Raw genomic sequence first — 12,242 nt, forward strand, 5'->3', positions numbered from 1 at the left:
TAGTGAGGGTTGGAACGTGTATCGGAAAGACAGATTAGACACCGTAGAAGGTGGTGTCTTCATTGCAGTTGACAAAAATATTGTCTACTGACGTCAAAGTAGAGTGTGATTGTGAAGTTATATGGACATTTTTAACAGGGCTAGGTGAAATAAAGTTAATTTTTGGGTGTTATTACCGGCCACCAGGTTCCACAGTGATAGTTCTAGAATCATTCAAACGGAGTCTACACTCTGTATCACAGAAGTACCCGGATCATGCTATATTAGTTGGAGGCAGTAGCCACGAACAGACAGACCTCATCAACGGTGTCAGTGTTGAGACAGGGATTAGTAATCATGTTGTTTTCATTACGACTATGGTTACGAAAGTTAAAAAGTCGGTCAAGAAGGCTAGGAGAGTATTCTTAGAAAGAGCAGATAAGCAGTTGTTAGCACCCCACTTAGTAAATGAATAGACTTCATTTACTTCCGGTACGATGGACGTGGAAGAATTATGGGCAAATTTTAAACACATTGTAAATTACGCATTGGACAAGTATGTGCCGTAAAAGTGGGTTACGGACGGAAAAGACCCACCGTGGTTTAACAGCGCAATTTGGAGAATGCTCAGGAAGCAAATACAGTTGCACTCGCGGTACAAGAAATATTGGGAGAATGAGGACAGGCAAAAGTTAGTAGATATTCGTGCTGCTGTAAAAAGAGCAATGCACGAAGTATACAACCACTACCACCGTCATACCTTAGCAAAAGATCTTGCTGAAAACCCAAGGAAATTCTAGTCTTACGTAAAATCGGTAAGCGGGTCGAAGGCTGGCCTGGCCTGGCAACAGAAGACAGCAAAACGAAAGCTGAAATTTTAAATTTGGCGTTTGAGAAATCTTTCACACAGGAGGATCGTACAAACATACCGCCGTTCAAGTCTAGTACAGATTCCCATATGGAGGACATAGTAATAGACATCCCTGGGGTTGTGAAGTAGCTGAATGGGTTGAAAATAAATAAATGACAAGTTCCTGATGGGATTCCAATTCGGTTTAACAGAGAGTACTCTACTGCACTGGCTCCTTAGTTAGCTTGCATTTATCGTGAATCTCTTGCCCAACGTAAAGTCCTGAGTGACTGGAAAACAGTGCAGGTGACACCTGTATATAAGAAGGGTAGAAGGACGGATCCTCAAAATTACAGACCAATATCCTTAACATCAGTTTGTTGCAGGATTCTCGAACATATTCTCAGTTCGAATATAATGAATTTCCTTGAGACAGAGAAGTTGATGTCCATGCATCAGCACGGCTTTAGAAAGCACCACTCCTGCGAAACGCAACTCGCCCTTTTTTCACATGATATCTTGCGAGCCATGGAGGAAGGGTATCAGACGCATGCCATTTTCCTTGACTTCCGGAAAGCGTTTGACACGGTGCCCCACTGCAGACTCCTAACTAAGGTACGAGCATAACTAAGGTACGAGCATATGGGATTGGTTCCCAAATATGTGAGTGGCTCAAAGACTTCTTAAGTAATAGAACCCAGTACGTTGTCCTCGATGGTGAGTGTTCAGCGGAGGTGAAGGTATCATCTGGAGTGCCCCAGGGAAGTGTGGTAGGTCCGCTGTTGTTTTCTATCTACATAAATGATCTTTTGGATAGGGTGGATAGCAATGTGTGGCTGTTTGCTGATGATGCTGTGGTGTACGGGAAGGTGTCGTCGTTGAGTGACTGTAGGATGATATAAGATGACTTGGACAGGATTTGTGATTGGTGTAAAGAATGGCAGCTAACTCTAAATATAGATAAATGTAAATTAATGCAGATGAATAGGAAAAAGAATCCCGTAATGTTGGAATACTCCATTAGTAGTGTAGCGCTTGACACAGTCACGTCGATTAAATATTTGGGCGTAACATTGCAGAGCAATATGAAGTGGGACAAGCATGTAATGGCAGTTGTGGGGAAGACGGATAGTAGTCTTCGGTTCATTGGTAGAATTTTGGGAAGATGTGTTTCATCTGTAAAGGAGACCGCTTATAAAACACTCATACAACCTATTCTTGAGTACTGCCCGAGCGTTTGGGATCCCTATCAGGTCTGATTGAGGGAGGACATAGAAGCAATTCAGAGACAGGCTGGTAGATTTGTTACTGCTAGGTTTGATCATCACGCGAGTGTTACGGAAATGCTTCAGAAACTCGGGTGGGAGTCTCTGGAGGAAAGGAGGCGTTCTTTTCGTGAATCACTACTGAGGAAATTTAGAGAACCAGCATTTGAGGCTGACTGCAGTACAATTTTACTGCCGCAAACTTGTATTTTGCGGAAAGACCACAAAGATAAGACAGATTAGGGCTCATACAGAGGCATATAGGCAATCATTTTTCCCTCGTTCTGTTTGGGAGTGGAACAGGGAGAGAAGATGCTAGTTGTGGTACAAGGTACCCTCCGCCACGCACCGTAGGGTGGATTGCGGAGTATGTATGTAGATGTAGAAGTGCAAAATGGCTAAGCAGGATTGGCTAGAGGACAAATGTAAGGATGTAGAGGTGCATATCACTAGGGTAAGATAGATACTGCCTACAGGAAAATTAAAGAGACCTTTGGAGAAAAGAGAACCACTTGCATGAATATCAAGATATTTTTTAACCAGCAAACTAATAAAGCATTTAAATTGTACATTGACTCCTCCTTCGAAACCTGGTGCGAGTTTTTGCATTTGACAATCCAAGTGAAGGAGTGAGAGAGCGTATTAAAAAGTTTGCAGATAGTATATGCATCTTAAATAATTCATTAAAACATTAATCAATGGTTAAGTTTAAGTTGTTTGTGAACAGTCAGCTTGCGGCTTCACACACATTCGGGTGAATAAGAACTGTAAAGAAGCAAGGATATTTCACATCAACACAGAACATCATATTCACAATTCATGGACCAGTACCCAGTAATAAGAATATCTTAACCAATTATTGAATGTAATGCATATTAAGCTACAATTGCGAAATATGTGGAATGTTATTAGTTTTGAAAATAGTCTTTTTGTGTGTGTGTGTGCGCACGCTTGTGCACTGGCGCGCATAGCAAACTACAGTGGTATTATACTTTGCTAAAAGTCTGGTATTTTGTGTAAAAAATCTATTTCTTTCCCTTGCTTTTAAGCATGAATTGTGAAGTTGGTTTAAATTCTTTTAAGACTTGTAAGATTTCATCACTGATGTAGATGGTTCCAACATTCATTGTAATATGTGCCCATAGTGTCACCCTTGATTTTAACTTTTGAGTGCCTTGTTGTATTTAGACTAACAGTGATTGCATTATGGATTGGTGAATCAAGATTCTCAATGTGTGGCTCGTCAGCGTGTCAGCACTATACAGTCACAAGCTTGGGCATACTTGACCACCATTGGAGGGCATGGTAGCGTGTATTAGTATATTAAGATAAAGGATCTTCATTTAACTGTCTGAATTCCTAAACGATACAAATGCTGACAGTTAAGGCTAAATAGCCAGTCAAGAACAATCTTTCTGACACATTCTATATCCTATTGTATGTGTAATGGTCGTGCACAACACACACTGTAGATTTTTTCATTATATGATCAAAATGGAACTTTCGATCTCAATTTTTGTGCTATTAGGTGGGGTGGACATACCAATGATAATGATTGGCCTTAAATACTTAAACCAGCAGGAAATTAGTTTTGTATTCACGTGTTTACTAAGGCCACTTCTTTGAGAAACACTGTTTTTTAAATTGTCGCCATTTTACGTCTGAAGGATCAGGAGGGAATTGGAAGTGCTTTGAATTCTTGTGTGAAATTTTGAAAATGCACATTTCATTGTTACACAGCTAAAAGAACTTAAATGTATGTGGAGACTGTTGTAATTATTTCTCCAATAGAAGGCACCCTAGAAATGTCCCTGAGGCTGAGCTATATTCCACTGTCAGTTTGAGTTGTGAAATTGCTCAAAGATAGGGTTGCTGCTTGAGCTATAAAATTAACAGGAATTGTGTAATTTACTGAGAAACTTAAAACACCACTAAAAGCACTAAGGAACTCACTGCTTACTCCCTGCACAGTTTCAAATGTCAAAATGTTGACAATTCATTAATCCGTTACAAAAGAGTTGCCATTTGAGATAGACATGCTACATGAGTCAGTCAAGTGTGTGTCAGTCATTTGAGTATTGATCTTATTTAAGGCAGAGACTGTCTGCTCTTCATTTAGAAGCAAAAGATCCTGGAAGTAAAGGTTACTACATTTCTGTTGGTTGCTGATCTGAAGGGAGGAGAAGAGAGAAAGCATTATCACCATCCCACATCATTTTTAAGACCAGTGTGACAGTGTGCCACTGAGTGAACTGAACGGTGTCACTCTGTAATAACTAAGGGATCGATCCTGATGTGAACTTTCAGGAGCAGCAGTTCAAGCAGTGAGAGCTGAAGCCTGTTGCATAATTAGTGAGAGTGGTGAGGAGTCATGAAGTTAATTCTTGAATTTTGCAAACTGTTCCACCATAACTGTAAAAATTTGATTAACTGAGGATACTTCAGACACAGAAATGCACAATAACTGCTGTTCTGGAATCACCACAACTACCAAAGATATAGTCCAGAAAGTGGAATAGTGTGTTGCAGTGCCACTCATTACTGTACGAAGTCTCTTCCAGTGTGTGTCAGGTAAACCTACTCTGGTTAATCTATGGCTGATCTTGGATTCAGAGATGATGTGGCTCAAATCCGTATCTGGATATCCTGTTTAAAGTTACTCATGCTCAATCCCTAATGATCTTACCTTCCTATAGGCCAGGCCTGTCCATGAGGTGCCTAGGAGAATGCAAGTGGCCAATGCAAATACTTCACTGTCTTCAGAGGAATGACCATGTACCAGGTTCACTAAAGCCTTAGATGCAAGCATGTACACTTAAGACGCAGTGCTTAAAGTGAAGAATAGTTCGTTCTAGACCTGCATTGTGACATGCAGCTGTATGATAAGTTTCATAATAAAATAAATCTCATAGACTTGTGTAAAAGCTTTCCCCTTCATAAATTTCCTTGATGTGGCAAATTTATAGCTACAGTTAGTTGATATTTGGACCTACATACTAGTACAAGCAACTTTTTTCCACCATTAAGAGAATGAAATCTGCACACATAAGCTGGCTGACTGTCTTCAACTTATAAGGTTGTCTTCATATTAGCTGTGCTCAGAAAGTGGTACCAACATTGATCCTTTAATGAAAAGCAAAGTTGTTATCATTGGCATACATTGTTTTTATGTTTAACATGTGAATAAAACAGTCACAAAATACGAGTTGGTGTCAATTTAAACGTCACCCAAAAACATTGTTTGTCATAAGGCAGCATCAGTTGTGAGAAAAATCATGTTTTGTACCTAGCAGCCCCACATTCTTAATTTGAAATCTCTGGAGCATTAACATTTGTGGCCATACAATAGACTTGGTGAAAGCAGTTTCTCATTGCAGAGCTAACTTGTTCAGATTCCTCCCTCCCGTCCCCTTACCCCCTTCATTAGTCGCCGAAAGCCGGCCAGTTGCTCATGGCTGTGGCGTGAGCGTATACTGATGTCTCTTTTTTTTCCTTGCTTCTTGATCCCGGCTTCGTGAGATATGTTTTGATGAGTCATGGTAAAAGTTTAGTAGTGGTGTGGGACAGTCTGTTGTGGGTGAATTCATTTCCGATTAATAATCTGTACAGTTAAGGTGAAATAATTTCACCTGGTACAGTTTATCCTAGAATTATAAGCTGATTGCTCTGTTTCAATGAAGTCATACCCATTCAGTTATATTGGCATTTATTACTGGTTGTGATGTGAAGTGCTGCTTGGCAGTGTTGGTGAGTATTCAAAATCTACTTGCAATTAATGTTTGTTTATCACTAAGAATAGTGTTTGTCAGTGAAATGCGATATCAATTAAGTTACACAACAGTTGGTAATTTAACTTTTGAAACTGCTGGTTTATTGGCATTTCCGGAAAAGAACACTTTTATACTCCCAGTCAATCAGCAAATTCTGTGTAACAGTTTGTATGTGTAATGGGACTTATTACGCCGTAAATTGTTCTAATGAATGAATTGATTTGCATTACAGTGTTGCTAAGCAACATGATCAACAAGGTGATATGTGTCCTAATTAAAACTTAACCTCAATATTTTGAATAAATGTTTGGTTCGTTTTTATCAAAAATCAGTATTTGTCTCAAAAAGTGATTTCAAACTTCGTGCAACAAGTCCAAGCATGTTTGCAATATGCGATTTAATGGAAAGCCCCATCATGCGCTAGCGTGTAACGTGTTTCAAATCGAGCGCGCAGCTTTCAGTTTTCCCTGATGGGCTAAACGACTTTTTGTAATAAGTTGATGTGTCTATCACACGTTACCTCTAAATGAAAATGGATTTCTCTCTATTTGGCTCAAAATCATTAAATGAAATTCACCACACAGGTCAGCAAACTGTACACGCACGCTTTTAGTACTCTAAGTGGTAACGTGTCTAAGAGTAAAAGTCACACATAAATTCACACTTTTTACATGCATACAAAAATCAAAACACCTTTATATTAAACAGATAAATTATGGCATGCAATTACTAATTAAACATTTCCTATTCTAAATAAACTTCAAGAACTTGTATTTCATAATCAATAAAATTTTATCCCATGAAAGAAACTGTTAGTCTGCTAAAACGGATTCAGATTACTGTCAACTCATGTCTGGACGATGACATCACGAATTGATACTTGCTTGGAATCAACGAAATACCTGTATTGTAAAAACTATCAGTTGAGTAATTTACGGACTTTTATGACAAATTTGGTACCCCTTGTATTGCTACAAGCACATGCCAGCTCATAGCAGCAGATCGGTGAATGGGCTGCTGCAGCCTGTGAACGTTCCTTAGTTTGCAGGAACCTTCTGTTACCATTCCTGTACTGTTACCATCCACAGTACAGTGGTCAGTATTTGTGGTTAAGTTACCTGGTTCTGTTCTCAGTATCAAAACATTATCACATTAGCTACAGCTGACTGATCAGAGACTAGAAAAAATGGAGTGGAAAATAAGGTTTGAACATACCTTATGAGAGAACTGCTTCTGTGTTGTTTTTAATCGTGATTGTTACTTTTGTAATTGGCTTGACCTAAAACAGTGGTGTAGCACAGTAAATTTAGTGAGGTTCATGTGTCTCATATTCAGTTACAAAATTATCATGCTCTTATGAAAAATGTAATTTTAAGACTCTCAACTTTTAAAAGTGAAAGATCTATGTACCAATTAGATCACAGGTACAACAGCTCTGTAATGCTTTGGTTTAGTTGTGGTTAGACCCTTGAGGCTTAAGAGAAAAGTCCTCTAACTAGTTGTGAGGTACAAGCTGATGACTTGTTTTGAAATCTATATCCTTTGTGTGTAATCAGTGCTGTGTCACCTATGTCAAGGTGCTCTTCATAGATAGCACAGTAGATTAGCTTGTATACTTTGTAGCCTCATGTGACAAGCACAAGTGTAGAAAAGTTTTGAAAAGAAAATCCAGTGTACAAATAGCATGAGGCAATGCTTTGTAGTTGGTGTTATATATTTTTTTGTGGTGATTGAATTTGTGCTCAGTCTGCTGTAGCCAGACACACACAATTGTACAATTGCAGCACCACTGTACACATGTATACTAAAAGAGAAAAGCTATGTATAGGCAAGTGAAAATTTTTAATTTGTTGCTCTAAAATGTTCTTTTGTGCTTAGAGTACTTTCTTTGTGGTTAGAGGCCAACCATGGTTTGGTCTTTACAGATTGCTATTCATTTTGCTAATGGAATGTGTCGTAAACTGAAGTGTACGTTTCACTAATAGTGATGTGTGCATGTTATGGCTGTAGTATGTCTAAGTGGCAGTATGATTGATGTGCACGTGAGAATGTGTTGATTGTAGAACATTGACTGAGACTGTAATAAAATATTTGACTCAAAGTGGAATTTCTACTTCTAAGCAATTTATAATTTGACAACTCATTTGTTTTGGTTTTTGCTATGTTTTAGGTACTGGTCCAGTATAAAATTACCAAATAGGAAAAGTAGTTTTGAGGCAAAGTGCCCTTTCTGTGAGGCTACGTTAGCAAAGCCTGTGGGTTATGTGCAGTTGAAGCAGATGACCTGAGCATATGACTAAAGGCTGGAGCATATGCAGCTTGCTTCTAAGTTTTGTGATGTCCTATAAGTATGATGTAAGCTAATGGTGGTACTTGCCCCTGGCAAGTGACAATGTTTCCATGCTATGTTTGGAGAATCAGCTTCTGAGAAGTTCAATACCAACCAGTTAATATATTCAAGCTAATATTGGTTCTTGTCTGTGACAAGTGAAAACTGATACACATTACTTTAAGAGACTTGGATGTACGTATGGGTGGGGACTGGAAAAATTCGATTTATTTTACGGACAATTTCGGTTCTACTTTTTGCCATTTTCGATGTTATTTCCTCGATACGTATTTTTCATAGTTCATCTTGATTTTTGTCTTATTTAATTGTTTCCAGTACGGCGTTTAAAATAAAAATACACCTCTCAGTTACATTATATTTGTTAGATATTAAACATCAAATTTTTTCAGTTTTTGGACAGAAAAAGAAATTTTCCCAACAAATATTAGAGTTCGTTCATTTTGTCTTATTTCATTGTAATTTAGTCTTTTGCTGAGATCGAAATTGTACATTTCGACTACATTGTATTTATTACATTTAAAGATCAAATTTATTACATCATTGTACAGAAAGGTAAACATTTATATTACACCAATTGATATCTGCAAAGAAAAGTTAACATTAACTGTACACCAAGGATGGTTTTTCATATGAAATCATTGCCATTAGTTCCAAGTTCTCTTCTGAGATATTGTGCTACCAGTCTGTTTGTACTTCATTATCTTGTGAAAATAACTGTTCCAAATCTCTGTTTAAACATGGAATCCCAATTGCCTTCAGTGCAACTGCAGCAAATTGTGGGATTTAAGAGTAGTTCCCTGCAGACATTTGACAATGTTCACAGCTCCTGCTGAAAGCTGCTGTTCAGCTTGATCCTGAAGAGATTTGCATCCTTTTAGAATTTCTATATTGTTAAGAGCTGCTATGCCAGGTGTGCATGAGAGACTGTTTGCATGTCAGCATTAGTATAGTTCATGATTGCTGTCCTAAGATTGAAACACAATCCTAGGACCGAAAACAGACACATACATGGATCTGTAACTGCAAGCATCATCAGCTTTGTAGATACAGTCTGGTGCATTTAAATGTTTCTGTCATTTCTGCCTGAAGAATATACCTCTTCACCTTTTACACAAGTTTGCTGGTGTACTGACAAAAAATCCCACGTGCACAATAGCAAAGCTATTTTATACAGCTGTGTTAACATGAGTGTAATTCATTTGAGGCAGGATAATTTGAAGACTTTATTCATATCATATCATTTGCATGTACCTTAATGAACATGGCCTCCAATTGAACTTGCATCATCACTAGAAAGTTAATTACCCTAATCAGTTCCTAAAAGCACTCCATCTTCAGGCCACGAGTGGCCTACCGGGACCATCCGTCTGCCGTGTCATTCTCAGTGGAGGATGCGGATAGGAGGGGAGTGTGGTCAGCACAGCATTGGATAATTCTAGCATATCATCACTGCGGAAGAATTCCACCATGTCTTCAAAATATACTGCCACACGAGTGGCTGTGGAAAGCCAAGAGTTTCAGCTTGTCAACACTGGAAGAGGAAATGCCTTTGGATACCTCTTCTCCTCCCTTAAAAACTGTAGATGTAAATGTTTTCTCTTCCTGGTATTTGAGAATGTGCTCTTTAAGTTAAATATAACTAAGTTCAGTTTCAAAAGTTCCTTGGAAAACCATCTGCCAACAGATTCAACTTGCGTGCCCAAAACTGAAAATGATGCAAATGGTCTCCTATAATTGTTTTTCAATGAATTGACTCATTTTTTCATATACATAGCATTGTCACTTACAATAGGTTTATCATCATCATATTGAATATTATAGTCTTGCAAAACATCCAATATGTCATGAGCACACAGCGTAAAAGTTTGCTGTTCAAGAACTTACTCACTTGCTGTAAAAGGTTTTGTTCGTTCCCTGTATCAACAGTCTTCACTGTCACAGCAAAAACATGATAACCGCTTTTTTCAGTGGTCTTGTCTGCTAAAACTAAAACATCCTCATCAGCTAGTTCTTGCATTATCCCATTTTTTGGTTGTTTTTGTATTGAAGGTACCACAGTTCCCCTCGTTCTCTTGATATGAGGAAAGTCATTAGCACCATATTCAAACGAACCCCACTGTTAGCATTCAATTTAAAAATACCTAAATTGAATCTGCGCTAACAAAATTGGTACTTTTTGAAATGTACTTTTTGAAATGTACAATGGCAAGCTGAAAAATACAATTTGATTATTTTGCTTTGAACTAACAGTAACCACAGCTTATCTTCGATGATGAATTCGTTATTTTTCTACCGAAAATCTTCATTTTCCAGTTTGTCCTTTGAACCAGATATTTTCAGTGGTTTTTCTTTTTCTTGATGACTTCAAAGCTGCTGCTATCGAAGCTGGCTGCTTACGTACACACTGGAATTGTTGAGTCTATTCCCTTTGTGCTTCTACTTTGCATGTATTTTAATACAGTATCTTTTCTGTCCCATTATATTCTGCTATTGAAATATTTAAAGAATACGTAGATTTATCAGGAGCATATAGACCATCGGCTTCGAACTTTCGTGCTCATACGTTGGCAGTAACTGCATGCTTTGGCATTTTTTACATCCTCGAAAACTATTTCTTTGAAGTAGATCAAAGTAAGCAGTGAGAAAGCCCAAGAATATTTGGACACTACTGTACTGTTGGACAAACATGTGAAACATAACAGCTATCCTGAGAAGCCAAAGATCTTGCAGCAAGATGAATTTTGACCGACAAAGAAATTCTTCAAACTGCTTTTGATGGCGACGTCTGCACAGTCCAGTCACTATGAAATAAAATAATTTTTGTTTGTTGTTAATTTCGAATTTTTCCTGTCCCTAAATATGGGTTATGTGACCAGAATTGAATATTTTTAAAAGTATTATGAAAGTACAATATGTTAACCAATAATAGACTAATTTCTCTCTCTCTCTCTCTCTCTCTCTCTCTCTCTCTCTCTCTCTCTCTCTCTCTCTCTGTGTGTGTGTGTGTGTGTGTGTGTGTGTGTGTGTGTGTGTGTGTGTGTGTGTGTGCGCAAGCAGATTTTGTGTTATTAGCATATGCTCCCATTAGAGAAAAGCACGAGATGGGGAACCACCAGAAAGGACATCTAGAAGTGATCTTTGATAAGGCTTCAATTTTACCCTGCAGGGAAACAGTAACTATGGGTTCAGAATGATGGAGAATAGCTTATAAAACTCTAAAAAATTTAACTAAACAATCTCACCCATCCTAACAAATCCTGTTGCTGTTCTAAACCAACAGGAATAAAAATGTTTGTGAAAGAGGTCTGCTGGAGGGGCCCCATTGTTTACATCCAGTGAATATCATTAGTAAGCAGCTTACTTTGGTCTAGGAAGTAACTTCACTCATGTAGCAAGTTATTTCTAGAATTACTATTTAAATATTATTCTGTGTTGTCTTGAAAATCAGAGCATGCAAATGTTAAAGGAGACTGGAATGCCATTTGAGAGAAAAATTACGCAGTAATCATGTAGGAATAATATATATCAAAGTTTCAGTTTCTGGCTTATTATTTGTTGAAGGTGTGAGCACTACAGCTTCAAAAGTTCCTCTCAAGTGCAAAGATAATGTGTAGCATAAAATATTCTTTCCTGCATCTTCCAGACGAACTATATTGCTGGGAGGCTAATACTGTGATTTATGTAATCTATATTTGTTAATTTACCCTGTCTTCAAAGAGTTAATAAATTTTTCATTTTTATAGGAATTTGTGTGTTTATTTTTTGTTCTCACTGTACCCAACACAAAAATGACCTAGTCTTCATTATAATGTTAATTAGATTTACAAGATGAGTTTCAAGGTTGTCAGTAAGTCAATTATCTTATGGTGAACGAGTTCTCGGGCTTCCAGCTGGGTGGCAGTTTCTTCAGACTGCGACGTTTCGACACGTGACATACTCATGATCTTCTGGCGTAGATGATGAGTATGTCACTCGTCGAAACGTCGCAGTTTGAAGACACCGCCACTCGGCTGGAAGCCCAAGAACTC

The 12,242-nt window shown here is 38.1% G+C and overlaps 1 protein-coding gene across 3 annotated transcripts in view; it reads left to right on the top strand.

Annotated features, from left to right (window-relative positions):
- LOC126260221 (protein pellino-like) overlaps positions 1-11,960 on the top strand; it is a 141,835-nt gene extending 129,875 nt beyond the window's left edge. For all 3 annotated transcript variants that reach the window (XM_049957541.1, XM_049957526.1, XM_049957532.1), the window contains one exon: positions 8,035-11,960. In XM_049957541.1, coding sequence (XP_049813498.1) covers positions 8,035-8,152 — 118 coding nt within the window. In that variant the 3' untranslated portion in view covers positions 8,153-11,960. The remainder of the gene's footprint in view (positions 1-8,034) is intronic.
- Positions 11,961-12,242: the final 282 nt, after the last annotated feature.

Source organism: Schistocerca nitens, chromosome 1 (genome assembly GCF_023898315.1).
Source record: "Schistocerca nitens isolate TAMUIC-IGC-003100 chromosome 1, iqSchNite1.1, whole genome shotgun sequence".
NCBI classification, from domain to species: Eukaryota; Metazoa; Arthropoda; class Insecta; order Orthoptera; family Acrididae; genus Schistocerca; species Schistocerca nitens.